Genomic DNA, 21446 nt, shown 5'->3' with positions numbered 1-21446 from the left:
CCTTCCCTCTAAGCTCTGTGCTAAGTAGCTACTGATCATCTCCAGTCTGACAACCAGGGGCATCTGCTCTCCCCATGTCCCAGCTGCACCCCTCATCCTCACTCCCAGCTACCCTGGTGTTCCCTAGGTTGTGACTGACAACCTCACCAGGCTCCTGGGAGGTCTCCTGGTCCCATCACTGCAGCTTTCTGCCCACATCCAACCAGCTAACAAGCTGTCCAATGCCTCAGACATTCCCTGCATGGCTCCGTGTTTTCCTCAATGGATTACTTCCGTTGTCATGCCAACTTTTCTGTGGTTCTGTTCCCATTAAAAGAAAATGCCAACCCTTGGTGACCTGTGAGACCTGCGTGCCTTTCCTGCCTCCTACCACCTTCCTCTTGTCCCCACCCTCCTGCCATCTTGAGCAGCTTGTAGTTGGGCCAGTGGGTCACTGACCAGACACTCTTCTCCAGGTGTGGCTTGTGCCCATCAGGGTTCTTCCCTGGATCCCTCCCTCTCCCCAACCCCAACTCCTCACCCAGCTGCCTCCTTCCTCCTCACTTCAGAACTTCACGTAGCATCTCCTTTTCCTGGGGGCGTCCCTGACCCTCTCACCTAGGTCAGTGGCTCCTCCTAGGGACCTTCATGGCATTCTGCAGTGACCTTTATCACAGCACTGATGACATCATTTCCGATGCTCCTCTAAAGTGGGGCTTGGTGATTATCTATTCTCTGCTCCAGACACAGTGCCTGGCTCTCCACACGTGGGACAAATGGACACATTTTATAAAGTGAGAAAGAAACTCTGGAAGTTGTCTTGGGTGGTGGTGGGACCCCAGGGTTCTAAGACATGCCATTGTATGTGAGGACTGCAGCAGGGACAAGCCCCTGCGGATGTCCACGGGCCCAGCAAACCCTCCCGACTAGCCTGTCCCTTAGCTTTCCTATGCCGCCGGTCCCCAGCTCCTCCACTTGGCTGGAGGAGGTGACCAACCACCTGCCATCCAGGAGGGTGACTCACAGATACCCGGGCATCCTAGCTGAGTTTAGGAAAAATAAGGTAGGGGATTGAGCGTCAGCTGACCGGGCACGGGAGTCAGCGCTGATGACCTGCCGTCGGATTTTCGTGTCTCCCACACAGGCGGCTTTCAGAGCCAGAGGGTCCCCGAACCACAGCTGAGAATCTGGGCTTGTGGTGGGTGGAGGGGGAGGGGCTGGAGCAGCTACTCTGGGGGGGTCAATGTTTCAGGTTGTTCCTGGAGAAGTAATAGCAGAGTCCGCCCTTCAGAAATGGGACTGGGGGTACCCCCTGCCCCCCTGCCCCCTGCCCCCTACCCATTTCTTGGCACTTTGCCTGCCCTTGGATTAAGGAAATCTCTTTAATCCTGACAGAAACGACAACCTCGTGAGGAAAAGCGTGTTTTCGCACCGGATGGAAGACAGAACAGCATCCAGAAGCAACGGCTGTTCCTGTACAAGGGCTTAGGCACGTGCCCTGCAGAAAGGGCCCGGGCACAGCTTTTCCCCTCGAATCTTCGTTGTTCCCAGAACTGTGATGGCTGTTTCGGAAGCCGTGTCTCAGGGTGACAGTGCCTGAGCCGGCCGCTCCGTGAGTGCAGGGACAGGGCAGAGAGGGGGTCACCCCAGAGCGCGTGAGGAAGCTGTTGCCTTCCCATACAATCCGCAACATGAAGTGTTTCTTAAAAAGCTTGGGGACTATAATGCTGTAGCAAAAACCTCTAATGATTTTCCAATGCAAAAGCATAGGGCTTCCAAAACAAACGATTAGAAGTGCAGATTAGTTTTAGAAAGAAAATCTGAATGGAAATAATTCCTTTCTATGGATAACATTTGATGTTAAGTTTAGTATTATACTATTAAAGGAATTTACATAAATAAAATAAAAGGTTATATTATTCATCACAGAAGTGCTTTTTAATTTAGGAAAAATTGTTTCAATGTGTTCCATTACAAGCGTTAATAAATTGCTTCTTCTTTTTTTTCTTTAATCTTCACCCGAGAATATTTTTCCATTTTTGTTCACATAGAGTGGGAGGGAGAGAGAGGAAGAGACAGAGAGAGAGAGAAACATTGACGTGAGAAATACACATTGACTAGTTGCCTCCCGCATGAGGTCAATCAAGTCCGGAAAAAACCGTAACCAAGGTACTTGCCCTTGACCAGAATCGAACCTGCGACTCATTGGTCTGCAGGCCGACGCTCTAACCGCTGAGCCAAACTGGCCAGGGCAATAAATTGCTTAATTAAAAAATTATGTTCAGAAAAGTGTGCTCGTCCATACCTTTCTAGAGAACAGCTATCAGAGTAGGAAATTATTTCCAAATGGAAATTTAGAGAACAGTAGAGTGGCTGTTATATTTAAATCTTGGGTGTTCTTGTGGAAGATCATTCATTTTAAGATTCAACAGCACACAGAGTATCTGGGCTCTGACTGTCCTCAGCTAGAGCTGGCTTTGGTTTCCTGTCCTTGTCCTTAGGAAAAAAATCCAGGCCAGGACTTCCAGCTTCCAGAGAGGTGCTCCTCTCTCGGTCACAAAGGGACCCACCCCTCAGTTCCGAGGTTCAAATCCTCCCTCTTTCAATTTTTAGTTGTGAGACCTCAGGCAAGTTACTTAACTTTTCTGTGCCTCGATTTCTTCACCTGTAATGTGGGCATAATGGTCTCTTCTTCATAGGTTTGCCGGAGGGTTAAATCAATGTATGTAGTTTTAAAACAGTTTGTGACTGGTGCTTAGTCGATCCATAATAGATATAAAATATTATTATTAGAGACATTGGCAAGCTCCTTCTTCCTAAAGAATTGGCATGACTAGAGGGAGACTAAGTTTCGCTCAGACATTGCAGTAGTGCCAATCACTTTCGGTGAATAGTTAGCCTTATTTAGATGAAACATCTTGTCTTCCATGCCCTAGCATCAATTGTTCGAAAACAAAAAAACAAACAAAAAGAAAAAAACAAAGGGAAAAAACTCTGGCAGGGGGCCAAGTTTCAGAATTGTTTGGACGCGGTCATTGTGTTCGGGTGGCCTGGCAGGCTACTGTGAGCACGAGAGATAGCTGCGGGGAGGAAATCAGAGCCCCTGTGGCTCCATAAAATGGATGTCTTTTCAACCACACAGATTGCTATCAGCCCAACAGAGGGATTTAGGTTCCTTTCTGCCGGCCACTTCCTTCCCCGGGTGTCTGCAAGCACCGCCCGGTCGGGTGTTTCTCCGGATTACAGGTTTTTAGGTCAAACAGAAACCCTGGGGAGTGCCTGAGAAGGCCAGACACAGGCAGCTCCATTATGCAAGGGCTGCATGACATCACCCACGGCTGCTGTGTGGCGTGGAGGCGGCTGTCGTGCCGGGATTTGTGCAGATTGTCTCACCGTGGGAGCACCAGCAGCCAGGACCGCGGTAAGAGCTTTGCTCTGAGGTAGCTGGACGAGTCCCGGTGGGCTGCAGCCTTCTCCCTTCACTTCCGAAGCCGGGACACCCCCCCCACGGTGTCACCCTCAAGCAATCCAGCATGGACAAGACCCAAGAGCCTCTGGCCATGACTGTCCACCTCCTTGCCAACTCTGGGCACGGTGCCCTTCTGCAACAAGCTCTGGACCAGCTCCTGGTTGACATTTGCCCTGAGGTCCGTCTCTTTATGGTGACAGAGCGGGTCAGTCCAGTGAGAAACTATGACAAGTGGCACCCCAAGCGGTCCCGGTTCCCAGGGATGTCCGTTCTGCTCTTCCTGCACGAAAGCCTCGGACAGGAGCGGCTGTTGCGAGTCCTTGACTCCCTGCGGCAGTGGCCCTGGCAGTGCCATCCTGCCCTGGGCGTGCAGGGAAGCCCGTGTCCCCACGTGCTTGCGGGTCAGGACTTCTACAGTCTGGACAGTCACATGCCCGTCTGGGGCGTGAGGCAGGTGCACTGGGGCACCGAGATCCTGAGAGTGATGCTCTACTGCACCTTCGATAACTACGAAGACGCCATCAGCCTGTACGAGATGATCCTGCAGAGAGAAGCCACCTCGCAGAAGAGCAACTTCTGTGTGTTCGTGCTCTATGCCACTGAGAACTTCACCCTGCAGCTCTCCTTGAAGCAGCTGCCCCTCGGCATGTCGGTGGACCCCAAAGAGTCTTCGGTGCTGCAGTTCAAGGTTCAGGAGATTGGCCAGCTGGTGCCTCTCCTACCCCATCCGTGCGTCCCCATCAGCCGCAGCAGGTGGCAAACGCAGGACTACGATGGCAACAAGATCCTGCTTCAGGTACTCCTGTTTCCTCTCTGATGGTGTAGGCGCACGTGGCATGGTTCGATTTGACATTCGGGGTGGGACCAGGAGATGATTTACTGTGTGCCTTCTCCGCAGACTCATCAGCATCACTGGAGAGCTTTTAAAAATGCCCTCGCCAGTCAGATGGGCATCTCTGGGGGTGCCCAGGCCTGAGCACTTTTTAAAAAGCTCCTTGATGATTCTAATATGTAACGTGTAGTGACGTTGAGAGTCGCCGCTGATCTAGTCAAATCCCCTCATCTGACAGATAAGAAAGTTCAGACTCTGTGGACCGACAGCTGCTTCTGAAACATTGTTGACTGACCGCTTGCTCTCAGGAAATGAGCTTATCTCTTCAGAAAAGGTATAGAATCCAGAAGCTAGTTAGATGTAAACAAGCGTCTGTTTCTCTTCATTTTATCAACAGACATGTAGTTAAGTGCATCTTTATGTTCCATGAAGTTAGTCATTCATTTGCTTCTTCTAGAGCATTCCTGAAGTCTTCTTTCTCATTTCCGAGTCTCTCGGCTGTACTCACTCGGACTCTGTCGCTCTCTCTTTGTATCACTCATTTCCTTTCCGGTCTTCATCCCTGTCCCTAATGTACTCCACACTGCTGAACACACACACACACACTCACACACACACTCACACACACACTCACATACTCACATTCACACACTCACACACCTATTTCTACACTCTCTCTCTTAATACTTTGGTTTATGTTGCCTTGAAAGGATTCTTGTGGGCATTTTCTCCGAAGGCTGCTGCTATAGACTGGCAGGTTCATATCAGTGGTTTTGATTAATCTTTTCAAAAGATCAGTTCATTGAAAGAAACTGGTTTCAACTTCTAAGGAGGTGAGCCTGTCACTGGGGTTTGCTTACTATCTATATAACATATTTCCATGCCATTTTTTTTCTCCGTTAGGAGAAACCTTTTTTTTGCTCTCTCTTGGAATCACATTTAATAAGAGACAATATTATTGTCCCTTTATAGTGCCAGTCTGCCCCTTAATAGCTTAATAATTTTCCAGTGATATATATATATTTTCTTGTTTCTAAAGTGTTTAGAGACAATTGAGTGGCAAAAGATCTTCCTGTGCATCAAGATAGTTGTGCTGCTCCCTGAGACTTGAAAAAACCTAGCTCTCCATTTGTAACATTTTACAAGTGTTTCTTAGAAAGATGGTCTCTAAATGATCAGAATTTCTACAAATGCAGTTCAGTTTATTTATTTTTGTCTGGAGACGCTTTATTCTCCCTCAAGGGATTTTTCTCAATCACTCAATATTGTTTCTTCTAAACATTTTTTATTTCAGCTGCACACATCTGCATTGCTATATTAATAATGTTGCCAGATGAGTATGGCTCAGTGGACTGAGCATCATCCTATGGATTGAGAGGTCCCAGTTCGATTCCCAGTCAGGGCACATGCCTGGGTTGAGAGTTCAAACCCCAGTAGGGGGTGTGCAGGAGGCAACTGATTGATGCTTCTCTTTTACATTGATGTTTCCATCTCTCTTTCCCTTCCTTTCTCTCTAAAAAAAATCAATAAAAACATTTAACAAATAACAATGTTGAACTCACTTTTGCCATATGGTCTAAGGAGTTTCTCTTCTCTTAAAAAGAGAGAAGTTGACATTTCCTTTTCCTAAAACGATTGCAAAATTGGCCAGCCATGTGATTAAATCAATTTTAATTTTTCTCAATTGGACTTTATAGATACCTGATTTCAAATTATCAGGGGCCTAATTTAAAGACTCTACATTCCTATGTGAAAACATTTATATTTTTAGAGATTAAGCTTTATTTATTTACCCAAAAGATGTCTGGTGATTGTTTATCATGTGTTAGGCACTGTGCCAAGTCCTGCAAATACAGTGATGAAGGTATATACAATCCCTCTCCTCCAGATGTCCAAGTCTAGAGGAAAATCAGAAGTAAGCAGGCAAGGGCAAAACAGTGTGGTATAGATGGAAAGTACAAGCTGCTAGGAGAGGTAGCAATAATATTATTTAAGATGAGCCCTGGCCGGTTTCGCTCAGCGGTTGGAGCGTCCGCCTGCGGTACAGAGAGACCAGGGTTCGGTTCCCGCTAAGGGCATGTACCTCGGTTGCAGTTTGTCCCCGGCCCTGGTTGGTCGTGTGGGTGGCAGCCACTCGATATGTTCCTTTCACATCGATGTTTCTCTCTCTCTCTCTCTCTCGCTCTTCCTCTCTCTCCCTCCTGCTCTGAACAAAAAATGGAAAAATGTCCTCAAGTGAGGATAAAAAAAAAAAAAAAGATGAAAATAACCAACTCACATTTAGTACTCTTATGTCCTAGGCACTTTTATCACTTAATCCTCTCAGAAACCCTGTGACATTGATACATAATTATCTACTTTTGTAGGTGAGGAAACGAAGTCATACGAAGATTAAGTCACCCGTTTCAAGTCCCACAAGTAATAAATGGTAGGGCCAGTATTTAGGGGCATCTAACTCAGATTCAGTGATATCAAGAAGGCGTCCAAGAGAAAATGAGGTGTAAGCTTGGCCTTGACAGTAAGTAGGGGTTTTTAGAGAAAGGGTTAGAGGAGACATATCCCAGACAAAGGAAAAAATATTCACAAACCTTGGCATTAGGAAAGAACAATGTCTAATGAGTGGAAAGGAATGCAGTTTTGATAAGTGGAGCTTGAAAGGGAGGAAGTGGTGAATGATCAGGCTGGAGTAAGAAGGGACAGACCGTGGTGAGTGTGGTAGGCCCCCCCGACGTGCTGAGATTTTATCTCAAGAAAAGTAGGAAGCCACTGAAGCAGGAAGGTAACACGATCGCAACTGTTTTCAAGCTCTTTTGGTGGTGGAGTGGAGAATGGCCTGGAAGGCGGTGAGAACAGTTGGTGCAGCAATTCAGACGAGGGATGGTAACGGCCTGCCTCAGGGTTCATGGCAGGGGACATGGAGAGAAAAGAAGACCTGAGAGAGCTTTGGGGGGCAGAGTCCATGGAAATGGGGACGTCAGGGATAGAGAGGGGAAGATGACGCCCTTGCTTGGGTAAGAAGGGGCTAACGATGCCATTGCCTAAAACAAGACAAAGAGTGAGTGGGACAGACTGAGGGTGAGGAGGGAGATGAGTTCACTTTTGGAAAGGTTGCATTTGAGAGGCTGGGCCTTGAAGACAGTAAGACAGTTGGGTAGATGAGTATGAAGCTTGCGAGACAGATTTGAGCTGCAGCTATGTTTTTGGGAGCCTTCGCCACTTAAATGATAATGAAGGCATGGGTGTCAGTGAGTCTGCTGAGGGAGAGTGTGGAGAGACGCGAAGGGGCCCAAGGTAGCACTGAAGAACTAGGAGCTCACAGGGGAAGAGGCTCCTTCAGTGAGCACCGAGAAGGGGTGGATGGACAGGAAGGAGAAAATCCAGAAGATTGGTTTGACATAGAAGCTTAAGGAGAAGGAGTCATCAAATGTAAAGAGAAAGGTCAGCCTTGTAAAATTCTACCAGAGCGCAAGTGAAAATTAGTAAGGAGGTTGATTGTAGGTGATCCTGGCCAGAGCAATTTCAGGGGAGTGGTAGGAGGGAAACAGGGGAGGGTTAGTGGGAAAAATGAATGTGGACAAATTTTATAAAGAGGTTTGACTGTGAAGGAGAGGAGATAGTTTGAGTGGCAGGAGGAGGGTTGAAGGAATGTGTTTTTCAAGATAGACTTAAGCAGCTTTCATTGCTTTTGGCAAGGATCTATTTATCATCTATCTATCTATCTATCTATCTATCTATCTATCTATCTATCATCTATCTATCATCTATCTATCTATCTATCTATCTATCTATCATCTATCTATCTATCTATCTATCTATCTATCTATCATCTATCATCATCTATCATCTATCTATCTATCTATCTATCTTCTATCATCTATCTATCTATCTATCATCATCTATCTATCTATCATCTATCTATCTATCTATCTATCTATCTATCTATCTATCTATCTATCATCTATCTATCTATCTATCATCTATCATCTATCTATCTATCTATCTATCTATCTATCTATCTATCTATCTATCTATCTATCTATCATCTATCTATCTTCTATCGATCTATCTATCTTATCTATCGATCTATCATCTATCTATCTAGCTATCTATCTATCTAGTCTATCATCTATCTATCTTCTATCTATCTATCTATCTATCTATCATCTATCTATCATATCTATCTATCTATCTATCTATCTATCTATCTATCTATCTATCTATCATCTATCTATCTATCTATCTATCTATCTTCTATCTATCTATCTATCTATCTATCTATCTATCTATCATCTATCATCTATCTATCATCTATCTATCTATCTATCTATCTATCTATCTATCATCTATCATCATCTATCATCATCTATCATCTATCTATCTATCTATCTATCTATCTATCATCTATCTATCTATCATCTATCTATCTATCTATCTATCTATCATCTATCATCATCTATCATCTATCTATCTATCTATCTATCTATCTATCTATCATCTATCTATCTATCATCTATCTATCTATCTATCTATCATCTATCTATCTATCTATCATCTATCATCTATCTATCTATCTATCTATCTATCATCTATCTATCTATCTATCTATCATCTATCATCTATCTATCATCTATCTATCTATCTATCTATCTATCTATCTATCTATCTATCTATCTATCTATCATCTATCTATCTATCATCTATCTATCTATCTATCTATCTATCTATCTATCTATCATCAATCATCTATGGGAAAGAGATTGGTTGAAGAAACAAAATAATAAAGTAGGAGAAAATGAAAAATTGATAGGGTGGGTCCCCAGGAAGACAAAATTTGATGATTCACTGCACAGAGGAGGCAGTACTGGCCGCTTCTGTTGAGGAGAGCACGGGTAACGTTGCAGTGGTAGGGAACTGAGAGCGTTGTTCTGTAGTCGAGATGGTGAGACCACCTGATGAGAGAGGGGGCTAGGTTGTGCCACTGCTTGAGGACAGTTTCGAGGTTGGAAATGACGGTCACGGTGAGTGGGGAGAGGTGGCTAACGAGGCAGGAGGACTGGCAGGCAGCCCACACGGAGTTGGAAACCACACCTCGTGGGGCTCCAGTCTGAGCACTGGTGAGCTTGCCTTCAGCTGTCCGGGCACAAATCCAGAAAACGTGGGCAGGTAGACGATCGAGGGTTGGGAGGTTTTGGGGGATGGTGTGAGAAAGGGAGCAGCTGGAGAATTTGGAGGTGGAAGGAGATGGTTGGAGTGGTCTTCAGACTCAAGTTGACTGTGGAAAGCAGTGACGATAGAGGGGTGAGGAGAGAGAGAGGAGGTGTTGATGTTTAGGAGCAGGTGTAATGGGGGACCTGAGTGCTGGAGCTGAAGTGTGGGTGGTGGCCTGACAATGTCAGGTTTAAGTTGAGCCTTTCGGAGCATTTGAAGGTGACGGAGCCAGTGGACGGGCCAGGGACCGAGGGAGCAGAGTTGAGAGGAGGGAGGCGCCGGGCTGGCTCAGGGCCCGCTGTCCCCTGTTCGGCCTCAGGTAGGCACTTCCTGGCTGTGACTTCAGGACCAATTTTGTTCTGATCTGAGATCGACTTAGGGGAAGAGGACAAGTCATCGAGGCTTCTCTTTCTGTTCATGTTGTTAGAGAATTAAGTAAACTCCCCAAGACACAAACGTATGGATTTTCCCATTTTCTACTGGCAAACTGAGTAGCTTTTCTTCGAATATCACAAACACATTTATTGTTTAGCTGTTGGAAATTGGGTCTCGGAAGTTAACATTTGTTAATGTTTCCTACCATGAGTTGAAACATAAATTGGAAAGTGAACCCTAAAAATAAACCATCAACACCAAGCGCCGGTGAAGGTGAGGTGTAAGCGAAACTCGCATCCATTGCTGGTAGGAATGCGAAATAGTGCGGTCACTTTAGAAGGTAGTTTGACACTTTTGTGCAAAAGTAAACATACTCTTAGCAAATATCCAGCAGTAGTACTTGTTGGTATTTGCCCAAATGAGTTAAAAAAAAAAAAAAAAAGTATGGAATTCCTCCACCACCTTCCGCAATCTAATCCCAACCCTGAATGATTTCTGAATATGGAAATAACCACGCCGGTTTCCATTTCCAGAAAGACTCGAGTGGATCAGACACAAAGGTTGCTGTGATGTCAGAAGAGCCTCCAGAGACCATCAGGGCAGCTCGGCCCCTTGAAGGAGCGTGCTCGTCGCTGCTGTCCAGTCCGCCCAGCTTGCCGGCCCCGGGCATGGCCTGGAGCGAGAGGGTGGATAGAACGCAGTCTGTTCTCGCTCCTAGCGACCAGGAAACATCGCTTATGTTTGTTCATCTTTTCTTTGCCTGACAGATCCCATCGAGTCCAGGACCTGGTGTCAGGACCGGCGAGCTCTCCTCTCCGAATGGCACCTCCGGAGCTGACACCCTTCCCCCGGGCTCCAGGGTGACCTCCGTCCCCAGCAGGAGGAGCCTGGAGGTGAGAAGGCGAAGGAGCCGGGGCAGGCGGTTCAAGGTGGCTTCTCTGGAACTCCCCGAGCCCAGCGGGAGCCCAGCCTCGGGCACCTCATGGCGAAGCCCTGGCTGCTCATCCCAGGCCAGCAGCCCAGCCACGGATGCCCAGCTGCCTCTGTGCTCTCCCCACCTCGAACCCGGGGCCAGAAGGAAGGTCTTCAGTCGGGAAAACAGCTTTGAGAAGCTGGAGGCAGAGACCAATGTTGACACAGGGTGCCCCGTGGTCAACTCTGAACCCAGGCGATCTTTTCTGAGCAGATTCCCGAGGGATCTGCAGACCCACCGGCCACCGCCAGCCTCCTCTTTAGGGGCAGTCGCCTCCAAAAACAACAGAATCTTGAAGGCAAGCATCCATCCTTTGTCACTTGCTGGCCAAAGGGACCTTGGTGCAAGGAAGGTAATCTCGAAGTGTCCCCTTCATCTGCCAGTTCAGGGTGAAGCAAAAGAAGGAGGAGAAGAAGAATTCTTTATATAGTGTAAAACCAATGTGGTTTTCTAAACACAGGATCAAATACAACGCCCTAGAGATGGCGCACTGTTTCTTGTTCATCTGAGGGGGCCTGGATGCTAGCCGGGTACAGGTCTTCGTTGCTTTTATTTCCAATGTTCAATGGTGCTGTACATGGTTGTTTATTTGCCGCTATTGTCATGGTCATAAAGCAACACAGCCAACGAAGGCCCACACCTGGTGTCCCTGGAGACACACTAACCCAGCAGGGAGTGTTGAGTTCAGCACCTACCAGGATAATTGCATTGTATGCAAATGAGCTGAATGTGTTATGCAATGTTGATTAGTGGATGCAATTTGGTTTCAATTTTTACTGGGGTTGCATAGCTCATCTCCCTGGACAGCACGGACTATTTATTCTTTAATGTTTTTTAATTTTTGTGTGACCTCTTTTTGTAAGTAGGCCCTGTTCACCACATACCCTCCAGTGATTTGCCTTTAAAGTTTTCTGCATCTGGAATGAGTTACCATGCAAAGTGTTTTGAAAATTAGAAATCATTAATTTTTTTCTTGTTTAATGAGCAGAAACACCAGAAGCCAAAAAAATTAAAATCAGGTTAAAAATGAAAGCTAGGCTGTAGGGTTTTCTTGCTCCTTCATTTCTCGTTTTATTTCGGCACTGCTCCAGCGGGACCAGAGGTTCACGTTCTGAACCAGAGAGGAATGCGACATGATTGGATGATTCGAGATCGCAGAGCAGGGAGGAAGACTGCATTGGTTGGGTTATTGGAGCAGGACTTGGGTTCATTTGGCCATGTCTGAATTTCTAAATTCCTCTGCAATATTCATTCATTCATTCATTCATTCAACAACTATTTACTGGGCACACAAGTTTGAATAAGACGTTGATATGTGGTGCACATATATTCTGTGGCCTCCAAACTGAAAGTGGTTATGGTTTCCCCATTATGATGAATCCATTCTATCAACTCGAGAATATATTGAAGTCCAGACTTATTCCTCTGGGACTTTTCCCTCAATTAATTCTCACATTTGCTGCACAAGGCTGTGGCCATCATTCCCAACCGGCGGATGGAGACTGGGCGTAAGGCAGTTATAATCAAAATAGACAAATTTTCAATTGCTCATATACTGCATTTTTTTTGGTTGGGTCTATACCCACATTAAAAGAAGTCTGAGGTCCATGTGTTTCAATTCATTGATAAGGTTATTCTTTTATTATTATATATATTTGTATTTTATTTTTCAATTCAGTTTACATTCAGTATTATTTTGTATTAGTTTCAGGTATACAACATAGTGGTTAGACAATCACATACTTTACAAGGCGTTTCCCCCAGTATTTCCAGTACCCACCTGGCACATACATAGTTATTACAATATTATCAACTATATTCCTTCTGCTGTACTTTATATCCCCGTGACTATATTTAACTACCAATGTGTACTTCGTGATCTCTTTACCTTTTCACCCAATTTCTAAACCTCCAACCCTCTGGCAAACACCAGTTTATTCTGTGTCTATGAGTCTGTTTCTGTTTTATTTATATTGTCCTTTAGATTCACAAATAAGTGAAATCATATAGCATTTGTCTTTCTCTGACTGACTTATTTCACATAGCATAATACCCTCTAGGTCTATCCATGTTGTTGCAAATGGTAAGATATCATTTTTTTTATGGCCGAGTAATATTCCATTGTATATATGTACCACAGCTTGATAAAGTTATTCTACTCTATGAAATTCCTTCTCCAAGACAGATGTTACGTAAGACTACAAATGCTGATTTAGCTGGATCTTTTGGAGACCTGGTTACTTAGTACCCCCAACTGGGTAGAAGGGTGTGTTCAGGCCTAAGGACAGATCTTATGGCAGCAAGACTGGGCTGAGTTTGGGGTGCTCTGCCCAACTTAGGGTAGAAACAAATAACAGCTGCTAATGGGCAAATACACGACTTCTCCATTGATGTTTTTTTCAGTCTTTACAACATCAATATATTCTTATTCTCATTTTCTTTCTCTCCCTTTGAATCTAAATCTTAGAAAGTGGAATGAAGAACTTAATTTTGGTATGATTTTCTATAACAGTGTTTTAAAAACGAAAGTCTTATTTAAGTTGAACAATTGAGCTGCTTTGAAAAGCCCAGCAGGGGGTTGTTCTGTCATTTCTTTCCCACCTTGAACGGGTTACCTGAACTTCTTTAACATGATTACATGAGTAAGAGTCTAAGTGCATGGAAATCATGAGAATATTAAAAACTTTGAATGAACACCTTTTAAAATTGACTCTTAAAATATCACCTGCTCTATCCTACTGAACACAGGAATCCAATGTACAGCGTCTTAGATGGGAACACCAGTGGGCAAGGTGGAAGAGGCCCTGAGTTTGGATCAAGCTTTAAAATGTACTATCTGTGTGACCTTGGGCTGTCAGCCTCTTTGATCCTCTGCTGCCTTATCTACTGTAAATAAAGATTGTTAGAAGAATGAAGACCACGCATACAAAAATGTTTGGATGTTGCCAAGCATCATAAATATGCAAGGTAGTATTAGCACATGGTCCTTCAGACCCACATTTTTTAAATGTCATGGAAAGGAAGGATTTTTTTAAAAACAAGTTTTAGTAAAATCAATGATACAATAAAAAATACAGTGATGCAATCATTATGAATAAAAGAAATCTAAGATTTTTAGTGTGTGTGCCATTTATTTTCATCTGTCAAAGAGGAGAATTATAGATAAGATTCAAGTAAATTCTAAAGCTCCAAAGAGATTATATGAAAGGGGTTAACTATATACTAATGTAATCCATTTTATCATATTAGTCAGACTCTTAACTATAATGATACTGTATTCCCTAAAAAGTAAAAGGTATCACTTTTTAAATCTGTGGGACTCCTGCTGATCAGATTATTTTATTGTCCCTTATAAGGGTTGCATTGCAGTTGCTTAGCTATTTTTAACCTTGTTACTGTGTTTCACACTTTTTTGCAAACATTATTTGGACATTGCTAAACATTCACGAAAATGGTAACATCTGCAGACTTGTGATGGCATTTATTGGTTGGGGAAAGTAGAGCAGGGGACTTGGGGTGCACACACCTTGACTTAGGAAGGGACCAGCACCTGAGCTGCACCCCCATCTGCCCTTTGCTCTGATGAGGCTTTGTCCAGGGGTCCTGGTCCCTCCACCACTCCCCCAATAATCTTCTCGCTCTATCCAGGTAGGCTCAGAGATGCTGATGGCACAGACAGGAATGGGTACCAGTGTGGGGAGAGGGGAGACCCTACTTCTCTCCCAGAGGAAGGTGAGAAAGGGAAAGGGGAGCAGAAGGGAAGGCAGTGGAACCACAAGCACACACCCCATTTTCTGTTGATGAGAACCTCCTAAATTTCATCTCCATGTTATAAAAAAGGAGATTCCTGAAATAGTCCTGTCTGCCTTTCTTGCATCTTCTAAGCCCTCATGTTGGGGCTTTTCTCCCTTTTCCTTCTCTCTCCATTCCTCCCCCCTTTTCTTCCCTCCGTGTGTGTGTGTGTGTGTGTGTGTGTGTGTGTGTGTGTGAACTCTTTCTTCATTCTTTCATCTGTTTTAAAACGCTTCGTCTTTCAGCCTCTTCCAAGATTCCTCAAGGGGCTGACGGTAGCTGCACCTTCTGAACCAGCCCCTTGGGAAGCTCTGGAGAACGAGGAAGAGAGACCCTTCTCCGAGGAATTCTCCCCAGCCTCTGGGTCTCCCCAGGATTCTGCTCTGGGGGCACTAAGCCCACGTCACGTAGAAACAAGCTGACCTCCCCTCACACTCTCTCCTTTCACTCCTGCTAACCCTTTCTTTGAGGTCTGAGATGGTTCTGGAACAGTTTTAAAGATTGGCTGTGGTATGCGATAGCCAAACAAAAGACATTATGGCTCCAGTGAGCACACGATTAGGATTTATATTAAGAACTTAACCCGATTAAATGATTTTTTCAAATATATTATTTTAAAAGTCTACTTATTCCAGAGAATCTTGATGAGGTTTCTGCTTAGCATGAGAAGAAACGCATTGTCTTCACAAATTCCACTTTGACCAGAGATGTTTCTTTCAAGGGTAATAATTCTGAAGAGGGATAGTATTACTAAATCCGAGCTGCTGCTGCTGGCTGACCTGGGCAGCACCTGCTACGTGCCAGGTGCTCCTGTGTGTATTTAAATATTTACATCAATCCTGTGAGGTAGCGGCTATGACCAGCCCCATTTCACAGATGAGAAAACAGAGGCACAGGGCGGTCAAGAGCCTAACCAAAACTGAACAATGAGTAAGTGTCATGGTTGGGCTTAGAATCCGGGCTGCCTGGCTGCAGCCGGTGTCCCTAACCATTCTTCCACCCTGCCCACCAAAGTGGGGTGAAGGCGGGAGAGCTCAGCTTCGGCCTGTGCCCACACCACCTCCACACTGTGTGCCTGGCACATCACTCTGGCTTCCTTTCTGCACGTCCCGCGTGTTCGGTCTGCCGCAGACCAGCTCTGGTGGCTGCTTCTTGTCGCCTAGGAATCAGGTTGAAATGCCTGTCACAGGAGGCCTGACCAGATGACACCCTATTGGAGCCGCCCTTAGCCCAGTGCCAAGAACAGAGTAGGTGCTTTTACAAATATCTGTTCAGTGGACGTGCAGCGAGGGGTGGGGCACAGAGGGGCCTGTTTTCTAGATGCCGCAGGTGAGAGACTGTCCCCGTCAGCTGGGGCTGCCATAGCAACGGGAAGCAGATCCAACGGCAGACACTGCTCACAGTTCTGAGCGCCGGGGGCCCAAGATCAAGGTGCTAACGTGCGGGTCCTGGTGAGAGCTCTCTTCCTGTCTCGTGAACACCGCCGTCTTGCTGTGTCTTCAGATGGCAGAGAGAGAGAGAGGGAGATGGAGAGAGAGAGAGAGAGAGAGAGAGAGAGAGAGAGAGGGAGAGGGGGAGAGAGAGAGGGAGAGAGAGGGAGAGAGAGAGATAGAGAGGGAGAGAGGGAGAGGGGGAGAGAGAGAAAGAGAGAGAGAGAGAGAGAGAGGAGAGAGAGAGAGAGAACTCTGTTGTCCCTTCCAAGGGCACTAATCACACTCACAAGGGTTCCACCCTTATGACCTAATTACCTTCCAAAGCCTCCACCTCCAAATACCATCACGCTGAGCTTTAGTTAAGGCTTCAGCAGATGAGTTTGGGGAGACAAACATTCGTTCCGCAGCAGGGATGAACCAGCATTTGGTCTGTCCTGAGCACTGGGTCTCCTCCCATCAGCCCCTTCAGCAGCCTTTTCTCCATTTCTCAGGGGTAAGTTTTCCTCCGTCGCCTGTTGACTGGAGACCTGTCCGAGCTGGCAGGGCTCCCTCCTCATCTCCACCATCCCTGTCGTGTCCCCCTGCCCTCTCCTCTCCCGTCCCTGCTGCGCTGCTCTCTGCACCTCTCTCCCACGGTCCAGCCTCCCCCGTCCATCCCACAAGCTTGTCCAGAGGGCCGGACCCCAAGGATGGGGACAGCCGGGCCCTGCATCTCTTACCTCACCTTTGGGAGCTTGTCCAGGCCCCCGGAGCCTCAGCCAGGGAGCCTCCCGTCGAAGGATCTAGCTTTGTCTTTAAGAGGCGAAGCCACACGGGATGGTCACAGCAGGAATGACGCTGTTCTCATCACAGGGGTGTCTGAATTCCCGCAGGCACCGACCATGGTTGATTGAAGTTAACATCCGCTCTCAGTCATAGTCCTTTTATATCCTTCTCACGGGATAATATTTGCATCTTGGAATTTTCTCTTACTTTGCTCTAAGTTGCAAAACTAAGTGTGACTGAATTTCAGCAGGACTTTTTAATGAGGAGTGTAAATATTTCCCTTGAGGGCACTATTGGGACACAATTGAGTCACTGTGGGGTCGTCCAAGCTCTTTCCCCCCCCTCCTGTTTCACCCTGAGAAAGGACAAAAGAAATATTTTTAAAGTAACACGACCCATCCGCACCTCTCCTGACTTGGGCATGAGATGCAGACTCGGCCGATCAGGTATCTTCCCCCTGATACTCCGCTTCGGGGACGGGGAGACTTCTTTAGGGTGGAGAGAGGCAGGCGAGGGTCCTTGTGAGGAGGACCTTGGATATGACTTCTGTCACCTCTTCCTTGCAAAGAATACATTTTTGAAAACGTGGGACCTTACAGCACCTGGCCTCCAACAGTCTTGCTTTGCTTTCTTGAGAGTTTGTATTTGTTTCCTCAAGCTGTTGTAACAGATGACCACAAACATCGTGGCCTAAAACAACAGAAGGTCATCTCTGATAGTTCTGGAGGCCAGAGGTCCAAAGTCAAGGTGTTGGTGGGGCCAAACTCCCCCTGGAGGCCCACGTGGGGAATGGTTGGTTCCCTGACTCTGACTGCTTCCGGCTGTGGCTGCGAAACTCCAAGCTCCGCCTCCCTCTTCACGCCACTCTCTGTCTCTTCCTGGGACACTTGCATTGGATTTAGGGCTCACTTGGATAATCCAGGATGATCTCATTTCCAGGTCATTAACTTAATGGCATCTGCAAAGAACGTTTTTCCAAATAAGGTCTTATTTATAGGTTCTAGGGGTTACGATCTGGACATATCTTTTGAGAGGCTACCATTCAGTCTACTATGGAACTCTTATAATTATGTGATTTTTTCCCCCTGGGTTACTTTAGTTATTTATTTGTATTGCCTGCCACTCTCCATTCACCCACCCTGCTTCCCTCTCTCTCTCTGTCACACACACACACACACACACACACACACAAATTCTATTAGGTTTAGTACCTACCTGTCATCTTCATAACTGTATTCATGAATCCTAAAACAGTACCAGAACCAGAGTAGGTGCTCAGTGAGTGTTAGTTCATCAAACAAAAGAATGAAAGAGTTGATCTCCTTGGATTATACCTTGTTAACATTTTATCCATACATTTGGTCCTGCTCTCAATCACTGCGTTACTGTTGGGCATGTATGTATCTCTACCCCTCATTTTAATGCACATGCTCTCTGAGGCCTGTTTTTCATCATTCTGGGTGATCATTCCCATCTTTTAATTCAGAGAAACAAATTCATGTGCCACAATATTGTGCTAGACACTGCACTAGGGATTAATTAGGTAGGTCAAGACATGTATAAATATATATTGCAGAGGTTTGGTTTTATTTTTATTGCCTGTTCAGCTGTAAATAATTTTAGCTTTTCCCCCTCTTCCCAATATTTTTCTCATCTCCAATGACAGGTTAAGCTAGTAATCCTCAGACCATGTGTGCTTAGAGCCTTCAAGTATTTTTTTGGTCTAACTCTCTTTTTCAAGTCAGTCGCCTTGTTCAATTTTTATTTCTGTAACTTGGCCCTGGACAATTGAGGCACGAGAGAGGCTTCAGCTGGGCACTGACTAAACTGGGCCCAATAGGTTGACAAGGAACAGGCTCCGGCTCGTTTTTGACCACCTTAAATCAAATTTTAAAAAATCGTAATTAACATGCTCTACCACCCGAGCAGCCGCTTCATCAGTCTAAAATCCTACTGGGAAGAAGTATTAATGGAGTAATTTTCTGTTGAGACATTTCACAGCAACAGAGATAATTAAATGACAGGTGATGTCCCACAGCTCTGCGGGTCGGTGTGTGACCCCCAGGGTGTGCATGGAGGGTTTCCGACGGCCTCTCCAGGAGTCTTTCTTGAGCCCAGAGCCCCTTCAGCACAGGGCAGGACGCTGGGGAGCTGTTTGCCTGGCTTGGGACCAGAGGGCGGTACATGGATTCTTGCACTTGCTCACGGCCCTGAGGAGCCGGCAGTGCACACCAGAGAACCACGTTTCATTACTTTGCACATTGCTGTGCTAAATAGCAAGCTTTCAAAGGCCCACGCAGATACCACAAAAGTGCTCCCCAAGTGCAAAAGCTGGAAAACATCGCCGTCTTGCTAAAGCCCAGCACAGGAAGGAAAACCGGACCGGGAGCGGAGCGCGACGCGTCATTAGAGCGCAGGGCACCTGGTTGAGCGGGTCCTCGCCGGTTTCGCAGGCCGCCGTGCAGGCCGCTGATCGCTTCCGTCACAGCCACGAGCGTGCGGCCAGGCCGGGTAATGCAGGGTGCGATGGGACTTTGGGGGTATTGGCAGTTTGCAAGTAAAAAGGAGACATTCCAACAAGGCCACTGAAGTCTGTTCCGTGAGGAATTTTTTCCCTTGTCTTGTGAGCATCATTTAGGAAAGAGGCAAAAATGGAGCTGTCTTGGGCAGTCTTTATTTTTTTCTTTTTCCTTTTTTTTTCTTTTTTCTTTTGGGCCATCTTGGTTAGCTCATACCTCTACCATGTCTCAAATTGAACATGCTGGACACCACGGAGGTACCCTGCTGACGGGTGGATTTCTGTCCTACATTGGGCTAAAATTAAGGTGATGCATTTCTGGGTCTCTGTTAGATTTGTAAGGTCACTGCTGTAGAAAGCCTGCAGAACTGGATGAAAATAGAAAGACACTTAGTGAAATGATCGAATATCCTCTCAGCTGTCGCAGTGGCTGTGACCAGGCCCCTCACTCCAAGCCAAATGGAGTGGAGTGACGGTGATAAGATATATACATATATTTTTCCATGTATCTTCAGATAAAATGGGAAGGAGAGAGAGAGAGAGAGAAACATCGACTGGTTGCCTCCCGCATGACCCAACCAGGGCCGGGGATGAACAGCAACCGAGGTACGTGCCCTTGACTGGAATTGAACCCGTGACTCTTTGGTCCACAGGCCTACGTTCTAACCGCTGAGCCAAACTGGCCAGGGTGAGGAGAGACATTTTAATATTTATTCAGAAAGCAGAGCCAGAGCCTCCGTTTTTACACGAAGGCAAAAGCTTTGCCTCTTTAAGCCGATAACTTGGCAGTGTCTGCTTAATGACCGCTGGGTCACAGTCGCCCAGAGATACAGTCAGGTCACCGTCATGGGTGGAGCGAGTGACTGGGGAGCTGAGGAGACTGTTGGTCCATTTCTGTCCCGTGAGAGAGACTGGAGGGAGAAAGGGTGCTGTATTTCTGTGGGTGATTTATTACACAGACGGGGTGGCCAGGGAGGGCAAAGTGAGCCTGTTGGGACCAATCACAGGAGCGTGAGTGGGGACAGGAACAGGTCCAAGAGCTCACTCTCAGTTGCCTATGGCCATGGCAACAGAACCTATTGTTTGGTGTGACAAGGGCTGAACCAGGTGCCCTGACTCTCTGAGGACGGTTGCCATGGGGACGAGTATAGGACCCTGAGCATCTCAGATATGATGCCTCAGCCAACATGGGCTCAGAGCAGAGCCCCCTGCCTTTGGGTCTGGAACCAAGGTAAGACCCTTTGAGAAAAAAGAAAGGAGACTGGTGTGTGTGTGTGCGTGCATGTGTCTGTCTGTCTGTCTGTCTAGGGGACACACAGGTTGTTAATAGAATAACAATTATCATCATGAGACCTCAATATGTCTGAGGCACTGTTCTGAGATTTTTTTGTGTACAATTCAAGTTCTAAGATTTTTACATAGGTTATCTCATTTAATCCCCACAATAACTGTGCAAGGGAGGTACTATTATTATCCTCATTCAACAAATGAGGAAACTGAGGCAGACAGAGTGGACATTGCTTGTACAACTTGTAAGTGGAGCCTAAGCCGTCCGACTTCGAATTCCTGACTTTTCGTCACGTCACACGTGTAGTGGGCTGAATGATGGCCCCGGTCATAGCCAGTCCCTGGTCTCTGGAATCTGCAAACGTTACCTGCTGAGGGGAAGGGGCCACTCAGAGGTGAGTGAGGAGCAGAGGGGGATTGTTCTGGACTCTCTGGGGGGCCCCTGAATGTAATCACAGGTGTCCTCACGAAAGGTGATGTGAGCATGGAAATAGGAGAAGAGAGGCAATGTGATTGGAAAAAGGAGTCATAAGTCAAAAAGTGTCGGTGGCTTGCCTTGTGACACCTTGATTCCAGCCCTGTCAGAGGCCCAGCTACTTTTGAATAAAACATGTCGAAGGCGGTGAGAAACCTGAAAAAGAAGATTATATAGGTTTCAAGTGTACGGCTCTATGATACATCATCTGCATATTGCATTGTGTGCCCAGCAAATCTGTCACCATGTATTTGACCCCCTTTACCCGCTATCACCCCCATCCCCTTCCTTCTGGTAACCACCATACAGTGTCTGTGTCTAAGAGTTTTTGTTTTTCTTG

The 21446-nt window shown here is 46.2% G+C and overlaps 1 protein-coding gene across 2 annotated transcripts; it reads left to right on the top strand.

The window, feature by feature from the left end:
- Positions 1–3512: 3512 nt before the first annotated feature.
- Positions 3513–11266, top strand: FAM124B (family with sequence similarity 124 member B). Of its 2 annotated transcripts, none has more exons than XM_036253291.1 (2): positions 3513–4244; positions 10631–11266. In XM_036253291.1, the coding sequence occupies exons 1-2, from the start codon at positions 3513–3515 to the stop codon at positions 11264–11266; spliced, it is 1368 nt and encodes a 455-aa protein (XP_036109184.1). The 2 variants fall into 2 exon arrangements, with proteins under 2 accessions (XP_036109184.1, XP_036109185.1); XM_036253292.1 differs by having other exon boundaries at positions 3513–4252; positions 10660–11266.
- The last annotated feature ends 10180 nt before the right edge of the window (positions 11267–21446 follow it).

This window comes from Molossus molossus, unplaced genomic scaffold, assembly GCF_014108415.1.
Source record: "Molossus molossus isolate mMolMol1 unplaced genomic scaffold, mMolMol1.p scaffold_m16_p_11, whole genome shotgun sequence".
Taxonomy (NCBI): Eukaryota; Metazoa; Chordata; class Mammalia; order Chiroptera; family Molossidae; genus Molossus; species Molossus molossus.
This window is presented reverse-complemented; position numbering and strand designations above follow the sequence as displayed.